General features: G+C 43.9%; 1 protein-coding gene across 3 annotated transcripts in view; it reads left to right on the top strand.

Moving 5' to 3' along the window:
• STK4 (serine/threonine kinase 4) overlaps positions 1–19,956 on the top strand; it is a 214,606-nt gene that overhangs the window by 46,048 nt on the left and 148,602 nt on the right. For all 3 annotated transcript variants that reach the window (XM_069243539.1, XM_069243538.1, XM_069243540.1), the window contains exons 4-5: positions 1,163–1,277; positions 8,968–9,132. In XM_069243539.1, coding sequence (XP_069099640.1) covers positions 1,163–1,277; positions 8,968–9,132 — 280 coding nt within the window. The remainder of the gene's footprint in view (positions 1–1,162; positions 1,278–8,967; positions 9,133–19,956) is intronic.

Genomic DNA, 19,956 nt, shown 5'->3' with positions numbered 1-19,956 from the left:
CTGTTCCAAAGTTGTAAAAATCTTGATCTTTAATGTGTGCCCCCGTGGATTTAATTTTCATAGGATGGCTGGTGACCAGCGAGGAGCAGATCTGAATGTGATGCTACGATCAGTGAAATTAAAATAAATGACATAAAAACATGAAAGAATGCATTCAAATGTTGTTGATTGCGGGAACAGAATATACTTATACATAATGTGTAGGTACTGTTTCTGAATTGAAATCCTACGTTATTGTCTGTTATTTGGAGTTCTCTGTGTACATCATCCCAATAGCAAAATATGGGGAATCTTATTAATAATGATCTATATTTTGCATTTAACAAGTGTAACTTTGTGGATGAATAGTTAATGTTATTCGTACTGAACTTGCTCTTCTCATTTCACCTTCCTCTTAAGTATGAAACACTGTGTTTGCTCTTCTCGGTATTTACATGTGACCTGCAGCTTTCTAGGCAAGTACGCACCCTGCTGAACTTGCTCACTGCCTTGCTTATCTGTAGTGCGATTTATTTCTCTGGCGACAAAGCAGAATGGATTTGCCCATGGGTATGGTATGGTTTGGTGCTACATTTCTTTACATATGTAAAAGTGGTGGTATAGCTACCACCTGGCCCAATTTTATTAATCTGGCTTTTTTGTTGTTTTGGTGCTGGGACTCGAAATTTTGCAGTTCCGCCTAAAAGTTCCAGCATGCTGGATGCTGTTGGATACATTTTTTTTAAAAACACAGCAAGACTGGGTTTCGGAGACCTTGTGGCATTGGACCTATTGGCAGCTGTTGAACAGGCAGTCACTGCCGTGGTTATGTACACTGCAGAAAAAGAGGTGTTAAGCTGCTTACCATTTCATGACCCGTCTTCACTAGTTACACAAAAGGAGCTTTGTCCAAACCCTCAGGGTGCGACTGTGAGAACATTTATTCTGGATAAAATTTGCTGATTGAACACTGTTATAACATCTTGCCACCTTGCTGTTGGTTTGGCACCCAAGCAGATGTGCGCTTGGCAGATAGATATGCCAAAGACTAAGACATACAATCCTATGAATTACAAAGAAATCGAGCAATAAGTGGTAATAAAAATAAAATTAAAAAAGTCCTCACATTGTGCTACTGTTTCGGTGGAAGTGTTTGCTGAAAATGTTATTTAATTTCCCATAGCCCCCACGTGGTCAAATATTATGGCAGCTATTTCAAAAACACAGACCTGTGGATTGTGATGGAGTACTGTGGAGCGGGGTCAGTGTCCGATATTGTGAGACAAAGAAACAAAACAGTAAGTATATTATTTTTGTGTCTGGAAATGTAACATTACCTGCCATTCTCCTGTTTTACACAACAAAAGTAATATACTGTTTTTCATCTGTGATATGTTGCAGATTTATAATTAATGTATTCCAAGTTTATAATGTGTTGGTTTACAATAGAGTATACTGTAACTTTTGAATTTCAATGAAAGACAATTAGGCGGCATAATAAGCAAACCTCTTCATTAGGCACCCTGTGCTAAGTCTTCAGTCTCTGGAGTCCTCAAAAACTGAAAAACTGATCTAAGGTTGTGTTGGACATACAGAAAGGTTTTCTGCACCACTGATCGATTGTTTGAGTTGGTACCCCCATAGATTTTCCCAGGAGGCCTCCATGCTTCTAACTTGTTGGCAAGACGGCCAACCATGTCCCTGGGCTAGGATCCCAAAACTGTTGTGTTGTCTGCTGAACCTATTCTGGACCACACCAGTGTCCTCCATTTCAGTGATGAATTCATTAAGTCACTCTCAAGGTATGTCTTTGTGTGCCGTGGGGAGGGCCCAGTTTAGTATGAGAAGAGCCACGCTTTTTCTCTCCAGGAGGCGATTAGGGGTATTTTTTTTCCTCCCTTGTTAACATCTGCAGACACTGTGACCTTTCCTTCTGTCTCCCGTGTGCCTAATTTCTACCTGCAAGGAAGTTGCCCTGAACAAAGCCTCACCACCCATGCCTTTCTTGTACTCAAAACAAGCAAGATATGTTTTTCTTATTTTTCTCCTCTACCCCTGTGAGAGGTTGCATCACTCAGTTTATTCCAGAATTTCACACCTAAATCTCTGCCTTTTATTTTGCTCTTACCGTGTCTAGTATCACATGACGATGGCCTTTCCCATCCTTGTTCTTGTGGAAGTGTTCCCTATTAGAAGGTCTTGGGGAGGGTTGTAAAAAGTGTTGTTGTCCTTAGGCCTTTAAAGTCCATTTCAAGTATTCCATCTTTCTGGCATGCAAAAAAATAGAATGTTTTCTGACTTTCCATCAACCACTGCTTTGTATAAATCAAATAAAGTAGACTTTTTTCGGTTAACATAAAAAAACATAAAAGCATAACATTCCATGCAGAAAAATAATAAAAAACAGATACACATACACAATCCAGTTAAAAACAGACTTGCTTTACATAGCAACACTACAAGGTGAAGAGCATCCATTTTCTCATGAACATCCCTCTGCCTAGAGAGACTGATTTGTTCAGGATTGACACATGATTCATATTTTTCTATCTCAGTTTGCAAAGAACATGAGCCCTTCCTAAAATTTCAGTGCAGGCAACATGTGGCAGTTTTATTGCCTCCCTTTAGGCCCATTTCCACTTCACAGTGCTTCAAAAAAGTACTCCTTGTAGTGACAGGTCACTTATGTTGCAGAAGTATTTGCCTCTTAATCTACCTCAACAATATTCTCATATTGAACCGTTCCTGGATAACTCTGTTGCACCACCTGAACAAGTCAGTTGATCTCCTCCATGACCTGTGTATGCTTGTTAAATTTGAAAGGTCCTCCTGCACTTCTTCTCAGATGATAGACCTCTTGAGGTTCACTGTGACTACCATTTCTTCTATCCTAAAACTCCATGCTTAGAAATTGTCCCTTTCTAAGTGGGATTTAAAACACTCTCTCTGCATGTTTCCTTCATCTGGAAACACTAGTCCGTCTCACAGTATTTTGACTACCTCTGTTCATGCTATTTTCCCAGCCTCTCTTCATTATCAGGCCTTTCAATGTTGGAAGTCCTTCTATCTCATTCAAAGCCTCGTCTACTTAGATTATATCTCCCTTAATGCTGAATTCCAGTCAGAACTTCATTGGTAGCTTCTGAATAGAGAAACCTGGAAATGCAAAGCCCTTTTGGCCCTTCCCCCAAACAGATCATCAACTCGCATGCAAGCGGCTCCAGAGCTAATTGCAGAAAACTGTCTACAGGGAGTGTGTTATCCCCATGAGGGAAATAACTTCATATCAGTGCACCTGCTTGCAGACAGTCTCTGAAAACTTTACCAATGAGAGATGTCATTGCTGCATTCTTCTGGGGATGGGCAATCCGTTGGGTGTGAGATAAGTCAACAAACTCTGGGGCACAAGGTTGAAGCCTTTTGCAAATCTCTCCAAAACTCAGTGGGAGCACTATCGCCACAGCTACATAACAGTGGTGTCAGAATATCCCTGGGCCTCTCCAATTAAACTGTCAATTGGTATTCTGACAGTCTCATGGGACTCCAGCAATTAGAGACTGAACACTGATGTCTAAAAGGGTTCTTGCATTTTATATTCACATCGTTGTCTTTAATAAAATCTTACATTTTCTCTTCAGTAAACCTTGGAAAAACCTCTGTTAGCATGGCATGCTAAAAAGGATATTTTTAATTTTTTTTATATATTTATATATATATATATATATATATATATATATATATATATATATATATATATATGAAATATATTATTTTTTGTTAGCAAAAATTGAAGGTGTAAAATCTTTTTTTTTTTTTTTAATTTTTTTTTTAAGACTAGGGACCAGATGTATCAAAGGGTTTTACTCATTCTGTGTCTATGGGAAAAGGTGTTCGTACATATGGCCCTAAATTATTCATTGCACACATTTGGAAACATTACATGTGGCTTATTTTCCATTATGCAGGTCATTTTCAGTTCCTAATAATCATCATGACCAAGACACCTTAACAAGGATAAAAATGTATTCTACAGACATAAATTCTGAATGCGAGGCCATTCCCATTGGTTGTTATCTGGGAGCAAACACTGAATTCAGGGCACGAATCGGTGATAAGCATTCATCATGAAATCGGTCTCAATTTCTTAAGACAAAAATGGGCATTATGATGGAGCTGATGGATACCATTTAGCCCTATGTGCTGATCAATTGTCTTTAATATCTATTTTAAATGCGTTCTTATTTAATTCTGGTAAGCCTTTGGAATAAACAGTTCACTGTAGGGTTTCTAAACTAGAGCATATAGATATTCCAATTCAACAACAATGTAGCCCTTTGCACACTTGTTAGGAAGGTACAGGTTATTTTCACAACTGTTGTTTTTTACATTAAAGACACCATTTTTTATATATTGCTTTCCACACAACTTCCAGCTGACACCGGCGTTGTCATTCAAGTTAATCTCCTGACAAATTCCTCAGGGCTAGAAGGAACATTTAATTACTTAAAATCAGTAAAAACGTAGTCATATGAGTACCAGATGTGGAAAGGCAACGTCATAGTTACCCCATTATAGCATATCAATTAAATCATACCAATTTTGACTTAGCATCGTTATCAGCAAATTTAACCAAAAAAAGTGTAAGAATAGGAAATTCCAAAATGTACCATTTTCATTACTATAATACTCTGTTTATCCTTATATATATATATATATATATATATATATATATATATATATAAGACAAGCATTTCTGTTCAAGACACTATAACCAAATGTATTCTACTTAAGGGAATTGAAAATTGTAAGAATTTGTTACCATAGTAAAACATAAAGTGTTACCAAACGTGAGAGACATCAGTTGAATGTGACGGACTTCCTTACTCCATAATTTCCCGCAGTATGTTAAAAAAAACTTTGAGAGGGGAAAAACTGTTCAGTAAGCAGCATAATGTAACTTGAAAGAGCTTACCTCTAAATACCTCCAAATACCTTTTTAAAAAAAATACATTTGTCTTGGATAAAAGGGTGTGCACGGTGCATTACACATTTTTAACACAAGATTCCAGTTCTCTAGTGTATGCAAAACTGAAAGGGAGAGGGACAATCCTTGTAACATGTCAAATAACTCCGTTTTAGTCCTTGACTTTGAGAGGTAGCAGAGTAAAACAGTGGAGGTTTTCCCTTGGAGTGTGGTCTTGGGGTAGAACGTCTCGTTCAGTCTGTACATGTACCTCTTCCAATAAGCGGATTGTTCAAGTAGGGCATTCTTTCTATGAAAAAGGAATAGACTTTAATAAGCAAACGTGCAGTAACTATAAGACGCGATGTAACACATCCCACTGGAGTTATTTCAGTACATGTATTTGGGCAACCTTCTATGCTGAGTGGAGAGGGGGAGGGGTGAACACGTGCTTGGGAGATGAGTGTTCTAATTACACATTTAGCTGAGGATTTAGTCACGAGCACACTCTTCTTCCTCTAATCCACTGGTATGTGTACGTATTTGACTGTTTATAGTCTCATTTAGGGACTCCCAAAAGGAAGCTCTGAGAGTCTGTACTGATTGACCTATTAAGACAATAGAGACAGTTGATCTGCATTTAATGGTGTGCATTTTTCAGTGCTAAGTGCAAGCATAGGGTCTTGGCTGTGCAGTTGACAGTGCAAGATTGTGGTTGCAGTTTGCAGCTGAGAGTCACACTGACCTAGATGAAGGCCTTCATTGCAGTCCGCATCTTCTATGCAGCCCAAAGTTGTTGCATTCAAGATGCTGCTCACAATCCAATCAGGGGGCTCTCAGTGGTATGTACTGCCGCATGGGGTTCAGTTTCAGATTATCACAAAGCCACATGTCCATATTGATGCAAGGGCGTACAGTGGTGACGGGCCATTTCATAGGTTACTCTTGGAAGGTCCACATTAGCCTTCTGCCAATCTGCTGTCAGGACTCACACCTCTGTCAGGCCACTCTGTGAATTGACACTGACAGGGTCGCACATCGACCTCAAGCTTGTAATGTGCAGAATCTCACTAGAGTGACTAACCGCCTCTCAGCGTAGCTCTCCCAGGAAGCACATGTTGGCTTCTCTCCTACGACATCTAAGGCTTGGTTGCACTTAGCAGCACCTCAAGGCAGTACGGACACACAAGATCTCAGATTCTGTTAATGCAAGACTGGTCTCACACACGAGGCAGTCCACTTTCTTTTCAGCAGCATAGTTGTACGCGGACCTAGGGATTTGGGTCCTTTCTCTTCAAGGTGTTAAATATGTCTATAGTTCAGTCTGCACAGTGGTGTGCAGAGCTTCCAGTCCAGATGGGAATTTGAATTTCCCAGTCCCAACTGAATTCAAACTTCACCACAAATATTTAGGGACAACCAATCCTCGGAGATGGTACTGCCATTCCTCTATGGCAACAAGTTATGAATGGAACTGTTACCCTTCATCTTGTCTATTCCAGATAGACAGTTCCTGCTCTTAACACAGGATGCAGGATGTAGTATGTGGAGGTGGGTAGTTAGCCTCGTGCAAACATGAGTGAGACATTTGGCAATGTCTGAGTCTAAATGTTGCTCTTACTCTGGTTACATCTTGACCTGCTCGTACTGGTTAAAAGTTGTAGCCAGAGCCGAAAGGTTCCTTCCTCGCAATACATTTGCATTTGGAAAGTTAAAGTGCCTTTTGGCTCTGCAAGGAATATCAGAGTGAATGGGGAGCACGGCAGGGAGGAATGTTAGAAAGGGGATACAGCAGTCTTTGGTTACCACCTGACTTAAGCACACCCCATGTCCCGGGGCACTACTGCAGGCAACACGGTATGGGTGACCGTCCTTCCATGTATAGAAGCACCCTTATGGACTTGCAACGTATACTCTATGTATGAAGACGACCATTTGTGGCTTCCTATGTGGATTTACCAAGGAGAGTCAGTAGGCATCCCCTACAGTCGGGCACAGCTAAAAAAGCAAACTACTCCACTTCTGCAATCGGCTGCATAACTGCACATAATGTCATAGTATATGCACAAGAACGGGAGTTGCCCACGCCAAAAGGAATTCCACTTTGGTGGCTTCTAAACCTAACGGACTCTTAACACTGTTAGCGAGCAACATGCCATAATCATATACTGCACTGGCCAGGGTACTGATGACGCATGTTTGTGCCCGAAAAATACCAGTGTGCCAGAAGATAAAAATGAGGAGCAGTTTGCCACTTGCACATAATACCTTAGACTTTAGAGCCTACTGTACATAAGCAGGTTTGCATGTGTGGGTAGATCTGCCACATAAATGCAAAGGAATACTTGAAAGCACTAGAAGGCTTGTGTGCAGTGCATCATCATGTGTTGGAGCTCTCTCTTCCCTTCCTTTAAACAAAGGTCCCCAACGAGTACCCGGTAAAACACTAGAATGGACTTCTGTTCAAGACACTGAAGACATGGACTGTGCTGCCCACTGCATATTCTGGAACTTATAGTTTCACCTTTCTCATTATATGAATGGGCTGGTTGTGGGAGGGTGCAAGAGAAGTGAAAGGAAGGGGAAGAAAGAGCTGTGAATGGAGGTGGGACTTGGTTGAAAGGTGACTTAGAGGTACTATTTCAAAGACACAAAAAAGTAAAAGTATGTTCCATATAGACTTACGCTCCTTACCAGCACTATACCTCCTCTACTGTGCTCATCATTGAGTCTGTTGCTTATCTTCTTCTCTCCCTCTCTGTGGAGTGGCCACAGGATCATACACAATGGGCGTTTACGGAACTCCAAAGATAAACTGTAGGCAGTATCCGTTGAGGAACAGTGTATGTAATTTCATCATACACCCAGGATTTACACCAAAGAATATCTTACTACAGGGACAAAAACAGTTACTTTCCTGTGTCAGAATATTTACAGCTTGCAATCGATGATAGATTTATTTAAAATCCCCCAACGCTAGCATTCATTAAGAGTGGCCAGTTACATATGATGCACCCAGTCACTGCAGTTACTAAACTCATTGGAATTCTAGGTTTAACAGGTTTGCTGCCAATGAGTGATATTCCATCCTGAGACTTAATGTGCTGCAAGCAGGCACAGTCTCCAGGTGGAATACTGAGGCGAAACAGACTCGAATAGGCACAGTAAGTCTAGCTCCTCCATGTTATTCCCCAGAACCCTGCAATTAATATTAATTCCCCGTCCCTAGATTTAACAGCACCCCTTGTAATGGTGAATTAATGGGATTTACCCTGGGCCAGGAGTAATGAGAGCTGTGATCTTTACAGGTCATCACTAAAATAGTTACACAGGTGAACTTGAAATACAAACATTCCGAGGACCGCACCGCAATATGGTGCTTTATGGGCTTCTGTTTGACATTATAGGGATCTGTCAAAACCCACAGGCCCACGATCCACAGCCACAGTCGTCTCTCTCTTTTTAAACCATTCTTTCAGTTGCAGACCCAACCACTAGACTGCATAGCAGTGTCCAAAGTGTGCGTCTATGGTAAAACAAATACATGCTGAAAATATATTGTAACATATATGGAACATAATTTATTTCTCTTCAGTTTAGCTTCTCTCCACTGTTTTTCCCATCCACTGGCACTCTGCATGCTGACTGCAGGATCCCCAGTCCCTCTTCTTACAAAATAAATAGATTTGTGTAAAAATGTAACTTCTCGGGTGGGGGAGAGTGTTAGTAGCAACATTTTATCAGAAACCTTTTTATTTCCAATTTTCTGCTTGAGAGGCGAGTGTTTAACTAGGCTTGTCGTTTGCCTCGAACAAGCTCTTAACTCCCTTGCACAAATTTGTGAACATTTTTCTTTATTAACATGTACAATACTTGTTTCTCCTGGGTTCCTTCGAATTTACCAACGTAATTCGTTTTCCTCCTTCCTCATGTAGTTTTACAACACTTTTTTGATAACTAACCATTTTTTACGGATGAGTTTATTCTGAAATAATTGTTTTATTTGTCTTCTTGTACTGCAAAAGTTAACGGAAGAAGAAATTGCTGCAGTCTTTCAGTCAACCCTTAAAGGACTAGAATACCTCCATTTTATGCGAAAAATACACCGAGATATTAAAGCTGGAAATATTTTGCTGAATACAGAGGGCCATGCCAAACTTGCAGATTTTGGGGTTGCTGGTCAGCTTACAGTAAGTAGTTCTAATATTTTAATTTGGTATTTTTATTAGAGATTTATTTGTAGAGTAATATTTCTTCATTGCTAGGTGGCAATGAGAGCACATGGCCCACACGTTCTCACATAAACTATTTTAGTAAATAACAAATTTCTTAACTAAAGTTTAAGAATGTCTGGATTCTATTAAGAAGCCGGCGTTATGTTTCTTAATCTGTGCCATTAACACGCACCATTATAAACACAAAACAAAACTACAGAAAGTAACGCATTATTAATGGAATAGTTTTGAAAAAATACGCACATGTATAAAACCACGTTCCAGTCATAAAGTGGAAATTCCTGCTGACCGTACATCTAGATAGGAACCTAAATTTATGCCCGTCTTTTGCGTTAATACTGGTCTTCGTTTCTTGAACTGAATCTACACTTTCTATAACAACAGTACATAAAATCGTAATTCTGTATCACAGCTTGTCAAGCAGCAATGCAGCTATCCGTTCTACAGTTTTAAGTTGATGCTCTTTGAGCAAAAAATCAGTGAGGCATGCCTCTGCCCTCTTGGCTCAGGCCTCCAACAAAGAAGGATGAGCAGTGTTGATGAAGTTGACAAGCACGGTGTCCAAGCTCCAGGCTGCATGTAGTACTGCTGGCCCACAGGCGAATGGTACAGAAGCAGCAACCTACCTGCCATGATCCTCCCCGCAGTGCAGTTGAGCAGCCCTCATTGAATGTGAATGTGTGAAAGCATGGAGACACCGAGCAAGCCAGTCTGGATGACCAGCAATAACACTGTATAATTCCTTTATTGCACAATAACTACTTGCAGTAAAATATTTAAAGGAAAGCATTGGTGAAAACACATACTATAAGGAGACTAGTGAACAAAAATCAAATGGTGGTATTGGGTAAGATGGACTGCTTGGTGTGAAATCAATGTATGTGTTATTCTATGCCGTACTTCCTGTAAAGTGATGAGGATGTAATTCTGTTTTTTTATGTTGTGGTGGCTTTGTGGTTGTTTTGAAGAATTATAGGAGTATCTTCTAAACCTAACTGCCAGAGTGCTCCTAGGCAAATCTGAAAACCTGAGGATTATCTGAAACTGAGTGTACACGAGTGGTAAATAGGAGAACTTTAATCTGTTTGGGCATAAATACCTAATCCTGATCGTATTAATCAAGTGATGGCCACAGGCATGACACCCTATAAGAGTGTGCTTGGTAGGGTAAGTGGTCTTATTAGAGCATAGTCTGGAAATATATATATATATATATATATATATATATGCAAATAAACATTTTCAGCCCAATTTTCAAAGAGACAGCCTGAAAAGTATTCGATTTAACAATTAAGCTCCATTTATCTGTCCATGAAATTTGACGTAGTTTACGATTTGTTTTAAAAAAAAATATGTAAACTTTTTTGTTCATTTTCCCCACTCTGCCACTGTCAATTAGATTGTAATATAATATTACGTGGAATCTTGTCATTACTATTAAGCTTTAAAAATAAACCACACAGGCATTATAGGATAATAAGGCTATTCATCAGGTTAGCCGGATCTTGAAGGTGAAGAGAGCAGAAGGTTCTTAAGTTACCTGTACAGACAGCAGACCTATCTCAGAGGTTACATTTATCTTACACAGTAAGACAGCAGCCTTCTTGTACAGCTTTGAGAACAATACCAAGGAAGCATAGAGCCATTCTTCTTGACCATGCTAGTCATAGAGCAGAGCAGCAATAAGTGGCTCCAGCATGGCACTCTAACACCATATTTACACACATTTGGGCAATGCTCTAGTTTGTTCCCAAACATTACCATGTCCTTATTTAAGGATCTATTCTATGTCACCTTTACTTTTTTATTTAATTTTAATTGATAGTTCGAGACATCAGTCTCATCTTAAAAAAAAAAAAAATACATTTGCATAATTTCTAAAACACAAGAAAATCATAAGAACAATTGAACACCAATAAATAATTGTAAGAACACCTAATACATAGTCACACAGTTCAAAACATCATAAGTTATAAAAAGGTACATTTCATATTTTGGGACGTGACTGCTCGTGGTAGCCATAATGCTTTGGTTCTAATTGCCCAGGCTATATACAGAAACTTCGAAACAGTCACAACCACAATCAGTGGGGGGTCACTTTTGCATATCCCGAGAGTTTCAACTCAGATTTGTAAGCTAAGGAATCTAAAAGGGACGATCCATTTGCTTCTGGGTTTGGCATAGATTGGGTAGCAAAACAATAGTTGCTCGTCCCTTTCTTGAATAGTTTTACAGTGAAGGCAATCCCTGTTTCTGCTTCCCCCAGTTGGCTGTAAACGCAGCTATTGGAAGGGTCCCGTACCTAAATTGAAGAAAGATGGATGGTATGAGCATGCTCTGGGTGGATATAATCTAAGAATCCCTCTGCAGTAGTCACAGGTCTAAGGAGAAGGAAAGCACTTGTTAAGTGTCATAGCATTGATGAGTATTCTCTACTGCTAATAACTTATTTCTGGGCCAAGTTTTTCACTTTAAAAGAATCTCCTCGACGAATGGACTGGGGCTTGAACCAGAATATCTGTAGCCCCATCTTGAGCCAGGGACTTTCAAGCAACTCCAGCCATCTGACCTTCCCCACCCCGTTGGACCCAATAACTTTTTGCAGGATCTCCCTGTGGTTGCTCAATTCATGGGTACTCCACATACGAACCCAAAACACTGCAGGTCTCAAAGCTTACTGCTCCGAAATCTCATTGCTCCCCAAATCAAGGAAAAGAGGTGCCAACAGAGTGCCTTTCCCTAAGCCCAAAAGGCACCTAAGGAAGTTGTTTTTTGCTGTGCTCAAGGTGCTTGTGTTACAATGGCCCCAAGGCTTTCCCTGTATAGCGCAGCCCAACCCTTGCTTGTGGTTTGTCGATTTCGATTGCTGGATGAACAGGGTTCCAGGCTGCTTTTTTGGCAAATTTGTGTAAGGCTGCAGCTTGATGTTGCACAATTAAGGTGCTCTTTGTAATCTGTGGGTCCGAGGAACCGTTGTTATCCAGTCTTATGCCCAAATAATCAAACTGCTGGAACTTTTGTAGTATTTCAGAGCCCAACTTGATGACCCCTATCACTCTGCCTCTCTCGGTATATATCATATATTTGGTCTTAGACATATTAATTTCAAGAGCAGAATCATCACAGAATTGGTTGAAGCTGTCAATCAAGTTTTGAAGGCCCTTCCTAGTTTTGGACATCAAGAAAATGTTGTCCGCAAAAAGGAGTGCCAGGAGTTTTTTCCCTCTGCCAAGGTTGGGGAGTCATTGGCACAGTTCAATAGGTTTGTGATGCAGTTGTTCAAATATAGGAGGAATAGGGGTCGGCCACGGACACACCCCTGCCACACCCCTTATTTAACTGGGGAGGACTTGGTTAATTCTCCGTTCCCTATGAGTCTTATTTGTGCATAATTCCCCACGTGGAGAAGTTGAATCAAATGCAGGAGATTGGGGGGAGGCACCCCCCATAACCTCCTTCTAGGCACAAGATTACATGTGGCTTGGAGGTCGATGAAAGCAACATAAATGTCACCCTAAGATAGATCCGCTGTCTTCCACTTTACCAGGAAAAAAACAGAAGGCCTGGTTGACCGCACTGGTCTTATACCTGAAACCTGCTTACAGTCCTGAAAGAATGTGGTTCTCTTCGCACCAATCAAAACATGCACCCTAGCATTTGCTTGCCAAACTTTTTTGCTGGATGTTAATCAGGCTGATAGGGCAATAGTTGGAGGGCAGACTGGGATCCCCTTTTTTAAAGATGGGCACAATCTCCGCCCCCTTCCATGATTGGGGGATTGTCCCCTCCTTGGCGATGGTGTTGGAAACCTTGATAAAAGGAAACCACACAATAGGGTCGAATTTGAACACATTAGCAGCGATTTTGTAAAGACCCACAGCTTTCCTGGGATTGAGTGCGACCACAGCTCGCTCAGTTTCCTCCATGGTGAGAACTGCTGGGGAGGGGATACATTGTGACTTAGCATTGTCGTAACCCCTGCAAGCAGGGCAAGGCTCTGGGATGTGGGTAGGGGAGGACAGACACCCAAAATGGGCAACCCAGTCACAGGGTGGAATGAATGTCTCAGCAGGGCTACCTGTCTCCCCATCACTCTAACTCACCAGTGGCCAAAATTTCCTCTGGTCATTAGCTATAGCGGTGTCCAGTGGGTCAGACCAGACGCCATCTTCCCAAGCACCTTTAGCTTCTCTTAAAGAATTTCCCCTTATAAACTGTGTGTACCCCTGCTTAATAAAATGCAGAAGGTATGGCTTACGCCTTTTACACCCATCCATTGAACCATCCCTTAGACTGCCCTACCTTTGGGCGCCCCGTGAGACTTTTTCGTGAGGAAATGCCTCGGCTTGGGAACCCAAACCCTTCTCCCCCCACCCCCATACCTCCCTCACCCCCACCCATCGTGTTCTCTCTGTCCTTAATTTCAGCTTTTGCTTGTTACCTTTTTCTTTTCCCCCCTTTTTCTTTCCCACCTTTTTTCCCCCCTTCTTATACTCAAGCGCAGAATCCACTGCAGGTGGTGGGACACATGGGACTACATATCCCATGCTCCCTCCGACCGGGCGCTTGGAGCATTGTCACGCTCCGCGGCCCTTTCGATGACGCGCCCCGGAACGTCGGCTCAGACGCCTGGCGGCAGGTTCTGATATCTCCCTTTGCTTCAGCATTCACTGATACCTGGTTATCTGTGAATGCTGGGGAAGGATTCTACTTAGGTATGCCAGCGAGCACCCCCTTTGATGTAGTAAGTCGACGGACCCTGACCCTCCCCCCTGTCCCTGCCCCCCCCCAACAGTAACTCCGGACTTCGCTACTCAGATAAGACCAGATATCATTCAATGTTTTGTCTGTATTTTTCTTTTCACTTGGTGCTAACCCTGCCCTTACGCTTACTGGGCTTACTTTACTATCATATTCACCCCTCGCACTGATGTTTAGAAGGAACTGCAGAACCCACCCCTCCCCCCACCTCCCCCTTGTGGCAGTATAACAACCGCAACCGACGCTAGCACAACGCCGGTCGCCGGCCCACCAACCCATTAGGTACAAACAATGGATTCTCAACTGGTGTTATGCCATTAGTCCCCTTACTATTGCCTGCCTTGGGAGACTTGCAGCAGGGTATCCAGTTCTCCTACCCCCAGATGTAGATAATGTTCTCCTGCCTTCTGCCACACTAAGTTTGTTCTCTCCCGTCTCTGCCGGCCTTCTCTCCTATAGTGTGTGACTATAAGGGGATACTCTTCCCCCTCCCCCAGATCAGGGGCTATTCGCCCTCCATTGACAGGGTAAGAGACCACACCTTCTCCCGCAACGACTGGGTCGAGGTCCCACTTAACAGTGTACCTACTGTGACTGATTTTATGTATTGCATGGTTATGTGCCTGTTTTAGCATGTAGTATCACTTTACGTGTGCAGTGGTTTTCTGTGTCTAGCTTCACATATATGTAATTTGCTTGCATGCGACGTTTAAGTATTTGTTTTCCTTCATCTACAGCCCTCCCTTGTTAAGCACACCACATGTTCAATGTAATAGGCCCGCGGCCTTGACCCAGGTCAACATTTGAGTGTTTCTCCCCTCTCACCCGTCCACCCCTTCTGCCTGACTCATTCATTATCTCCATTTGGGAGCATTCCCTTACTATTTGCCAACAGGTCGACTATCCCTGGTGGACCCTAGCCACTTTATCTGCAGCTTCAGGGACTACTACTGCTGCACCACTCTTGGGTGACAAAAGAGAGGAATCGGCCATAGTAGTAGGGGGCAATATGCAAGGAGCGAGTATTGTGGGTTTCAAAGACACCGCGTCCTTCAAATTCCTAATCTCATACTTGATTGCCCCAAGCTACTAATCGATGGGGCTCTTGCTTTTCAGACACTAATGCTACAAATATGTCCCACAAGTCCTGAAGCCCTTCGAATGTCTTGGCTGGTGCCCTGTCTTCAGCTGATCCCCGACCACTCAGACAGTATGACAGTCTTTTTGCCTTGGTGCAATTGGTTATCCTCTTCCCTTTGCCTCCAGCTCTAGGAGCTGGTCCAGGGCTCATATGGGGGTGGAGGGGAGTCCACTGGCTTTCTTACTTTACGTAGGGCACTGTTGGCTCCCCGTTAGTTGAACATTGCTCAGTGTAAAAATGTGGAGAAGAAACCCCCGGACTTCCAGGGCAGTTACCGGCAGGGGCCTAGGATCACAAGGGAGGGGGTAATGATGGAGGTGGTGAAAAGGGTAACTGCCATTCCACCAAGTTGGTTTCCTTACCAATTAATCCCACCGCTCTCTTTAGAAACCCATCCAGGGTGGAGCACACCAGCCTGCTACCCCACTGGTCAAGGCTCTTTGCTTCCCCATGCCAGGTTGTATAGTTTGTATGGCAAGGAGTCGGCTTGTAGAACTAGGCTGACCCTCCTACTATGGTAAAGGAACACTGGGGGATGCAGAAAGTCACGACTTGTAAGCATGTGAGAGGCCTAAGAACAATGCAGGAAGGGGAAGCCGCAAGCTTAGCTCCTGCTTGACAAAACTTAGCTTCAGCTTTTCTCTTTGCCACTGAACGTGGCCTTGCTGGATTGCTAATAGTTACAAATGGGTATGTTCACAGCAGCAGAAAAAAAAGGAATTGCCATGTACCTCCAATCCCTGGCAAAAAGAAGGAAGCCACGGCCAACACTCAGACTGTAGGCTGGGAACAAATAGCCTGTCCAACTCTGAGAACAACTCTGATTCTAGGATTCTTCCACCCGCCACTGCAGAACCCGCTGTAGCTTTTGAGCTTCTGGGCCTTCAGAGAGCCAGCAGCAGTGAAGGCACCATTTATCTCTGGTCAGCAGTGCAGGGGAGGAGGAAGGATGGCGCTAGGGGTAGAGAGAGGGAGAAAGAGACAACTGGACTTACCTCTTGTTATCTTGTAGGAATGATGCTGACAATCACTCTCCGCCTCATGCAGCCCATTGTCACACCAAGCACCGTCCTGTTGCACAACTCTAGCTCGCTTGGCTCCCGGGGCGTGTTGAACTCACTGGCAGAGTTATAAAAGCAACACAGTGAGCTGGGGCCATCGATGGTGAAAGTGATTGGAAGACAGTGCGCCTAGGGGGGTGGACCCAAAAGTGCTACCCCCTTCACAGCTCTAAGCCTCATTCATCAGTTCGTCAATTCATGCTCTCTATCACGGCAACGCCGTAGCGTTTTCCTGTGAGGGTCCGCCAAGAGGCATGAGTTCCGGCATGGAGTCCATTGCAATGTGAGTGGTGTTAAGCGATGCTCAGCGACAGCTGACCTGGGGGTGGGCACAAGCACGGCTGTGTAGGGGTGGGCGATCCAGGATACCAGGTTCCCTTCTGCTCAAACAAAGCACCAAGACAAGTAAATGAGGGGAATCTTGTAATTTCCACTCCAGCATTTAATGTTTAGTGGATTATTTCATTTGCCAGCACCTTTAGTTTGTCTACTAAAAATAAAAAGTAATTTTGAGACAAAATCAGAAAAGAATTGCCTCAACATAAATTTGTTGTTTTTGTGTTGCAATTATTTTTTTAAAAGAAGCATCAGGGGAAAACAAGCCACGGATATCATGCAATATTACAAAAATGTATAACAGAAATAAACATTACAGATACAGAGATTTGCAGTCAGATATCACAGGTGCCCCATGGGGGGAAGGCTCAAGAAGACTCAGCCACACAAACTGACAAACACAGATGCATGCTGGAGCCTAGATGGAGACAACCACCAACCAGGGAGAGTAGAGGAGAGCGGGTAAACGGATGCTGCCAGTCGCAGTAGCTGGGTGGAAAGGGGTAGAGAGGCTGGGAGAGGGAGGGGAGAGTGACAGCGGGTAAATAAGTTAGGGGCTGCAAGAAAGGGACCACGTGGAAGTGGGGGAGAGGAAGAGCTCAAGAGGAAGAGGGGAGAAAGACTGGTGGGAGAGAAGAGAAAAAGAATTAAGAAAAAAAGGGGGGGAGGGAATCCTCAGACTGGGGCAATGCCATAGAACGGCAAGGCAGCCCATAAGTGAGCATAACTGGGGAGCGAGGAGCAGGTTCCCCAATGGCAGAATGGGACAAGACTGAGGAGGCCGCCACACCAGCATGCCCCACTGCACAGCAGATGGTTGTAGGTTGGGGGGAGGAAGGAGAAAGCAAGCTGGGGGCTATCACCCCTACATCGGACACACATCAGCACCCTCCTGCAAGAAGTGAGACAATATGTTGAAAAACATGTTGAATTTATTTTGCAAATTGTAAATGATACTCTCATAAGAGGCGTTTTAAACATCCCAATGAGTCACTCCTCCTGTGAAAGCACCCTGTGGAGTGGCATTGATGCAAATTGCAAAGCTTGGCCACCGTCAGGGTGGTGGTGAGCAGTCAATGAGCATTATGTGAGAGCTGAGGGGATTTAGCTGAACCATGAAGCAGAATCAAGCCACACAGCAACTTAGACCTCCCTCAGTATGGACCCCACTGCATCTCAGACGATATGATGCAAGGGCAGTCGTAGAGCATGTGGGCAATGTCACAGTGGGAATGGCCACACCTCTAGCAGGAGGAGTGTGGCAGCAGCCACGCTAAACTGAGCCCTGTTGGCATCCAGTGCCACTTAAAGAGGCAAAACTTCATCTGCACCTGCCATGCACCCGACTAAGGCCGTCCAGGATCTCAGCGCTGACCCCTGCCCTGTGCATCACCTGGAGGTGGGGCCTACCACCGGGCTAGCAGGTGCGCTGCCTGCACCAGGGAATCCATGTGATGCTTCAGGAGGTTACACATGCCAGACATTATGCCATTAAAGTGCCCCCAGGTATTGAGATAAGTAAGCACTAGAGAGATTGAGGATGTCCCAAGGCTTTGGGTGTCAACCTACATGCCAGACCATGGCGTAATTGCATAAACCAACATAGCTGGCTGAGAGGTAGGCCAAATTCATCCCAAAACATTGCAAACAACTTAAGTACCCCTCCCCTGGGAGATTCAGTGGCCCAGAGTGTGGATACTGATCAAACACCAGGGACCCCATTAAGCATTTCTCCCCAGAAGTGAGTACAGAGGTTGCGCCATATGGGGGCCTTGTCATGAAGGTGAGCATCCACCAAAAGGAGCCAATGCGCACGTGCCTGCATCATGAGCATCAATCAATCAGGACTTACCTGATAGGATATCCAGGCGCTTACAGGACCTGGAGGATTTTTCAAACAGCTAGGTCTTGAGAGCCCTTTGGAATTCCAGAAGTGAGGTGATGGTCCGGAGGTGTGTGAGGAAGCTGTTCCAGATTTTTGCTGCAATGTGAAAGAAGAAGTGCCCTCCACTTCTGCTTCGGTAGATCTGGAAGTATGGGCAAGTGAAGGGGAGACAGAGCTTAGTCTTCTCGACTGTTGGTGGTCCTTGGTTGTGTAAAGACTTATGTGCGTGGGTCAGTAGCTTGAATTGGCATCTCTTTTGTACGGGAAGCAAGTGGAGTTACCTGAGATGGGGTGTGATGTGGGTTCATCGGGGAAGGCAGAAGATGAGTCTGGCTGCAGTGTTCTGTATGGTCTGAACTATCTAAGAGTTGAACAGTGATTCCTACATAGAGGGCATTGCTGTAGTCTAGTCACTGGTGATCAGAGCCTTTGTCACCGTGCATCTCACGTGTAGAGGTAGCCACGTGAAGATTTTACGTAGCAAGCAAAAATGTGAGGAAGCAGGCGGAGGAGACGACGTTGATCTGTGATTTCATGGTGAGCTTGTTCTCAATGTTGTCCTGAGGTTTCTGGTGTGGTCGGAGGGAGTGGGTGTGGGTCCCAGGTCTGATGGTCACCAGGATTCGTTCCACATGTTGCTGCTGTTGCCAAAGATCAGTACTTCCGTCTTGTCTGTGTTCAGTTGCAGGCAGTTGTCTTTCATCCAATCAGCGACACTTGTCATGCATCTGTGGAAGCTGGTTCTGGTGGTCGAGGGGTCATCGGTGAGTGAGATGATGAGTTTGGTGTCATCGGCGTTGGAAATTATGTTGAGACCTTGGGATCTGACAATGCTGGTCAGCGGCGGTCATATATGCGTTGAAGAGTGTGGGGCTGAAGGATGCGCCCTGTGGGACACCTTAGGTGGTCTCCTTGGGTTTAGAGATGAATGGTGGGAGATACATCTTCTGGGTTCTTCCAGTGAGGAAAGGGGTGATACATGTGAGCGGGCTCTCTTGGGTGCTGATGTGGTGGAGTCTTTCGAACAGCATGTGATAAAGGCTGCCAAGAGGTCAAGGAAGATTAAAGCTGCTGTTTGTCCTCGGTTGAGGAGAGTTCAGATGTCGTCTGTGGCTGCGATGAGGGCAGTTTCGGTGCTGTGATTGCTGCGGAAGCTGGATTGGGAGGCATCGAGTAGTTGGCTCTGGTTCAGGTATGTCATGAGTTGCTTGTTGATGATCTTTTCCACTACCTCTGCTGGGAATAAGAGTAGGGAGGTTGGCTGGTACGTTTTGCGTTCGCCGGCCCTGATCCAGGGGGATCAGGCATGTACAGGGCATGTAGCTCCACAGGGCTGCTCGAGATACTTTTCTCTATTGCGACCCACATCGTGGTCTCCCGAGCAGGAGGATGAATACAGGCCAGTTGCGCCAAATGCATGGCCATACAATAGTGCTTAATAGAGGGGAGACCGAAGAAGTTGGAGGATCTATAAGCGATAAGTTTCCCAGTGGCCAGATAAGGCTGCATCGACTCCCAGATAAAGGTCTTAATACCCCTTTGCAGTACCTTAACAGAGGAAGCATGTCCAGCGCATATGTAAAATGTGGGAGAGT

Source organism: Pleurodeles waltl, chromosome 7 (assembly GCF_031143425.1).
Source record: "Pleurodeles waltl isolate 20211129_DDA chromosome 7, aPleWal1.hap1.20221129, whole genome shotgun sequence".
NCBI classification, from domain to species: domain Eukaryota; kingdom Metazoa; phylum Chordata; class Amphibia; order Caudata; family Salamandridae; genus Pleurodeles; species Pleurodeles waltl.
The sequence above is the reverse complement of the archived record's forward strand: the minus strand, read 5'-3'. Positions and strand labels throughout refer to the sequence as shown.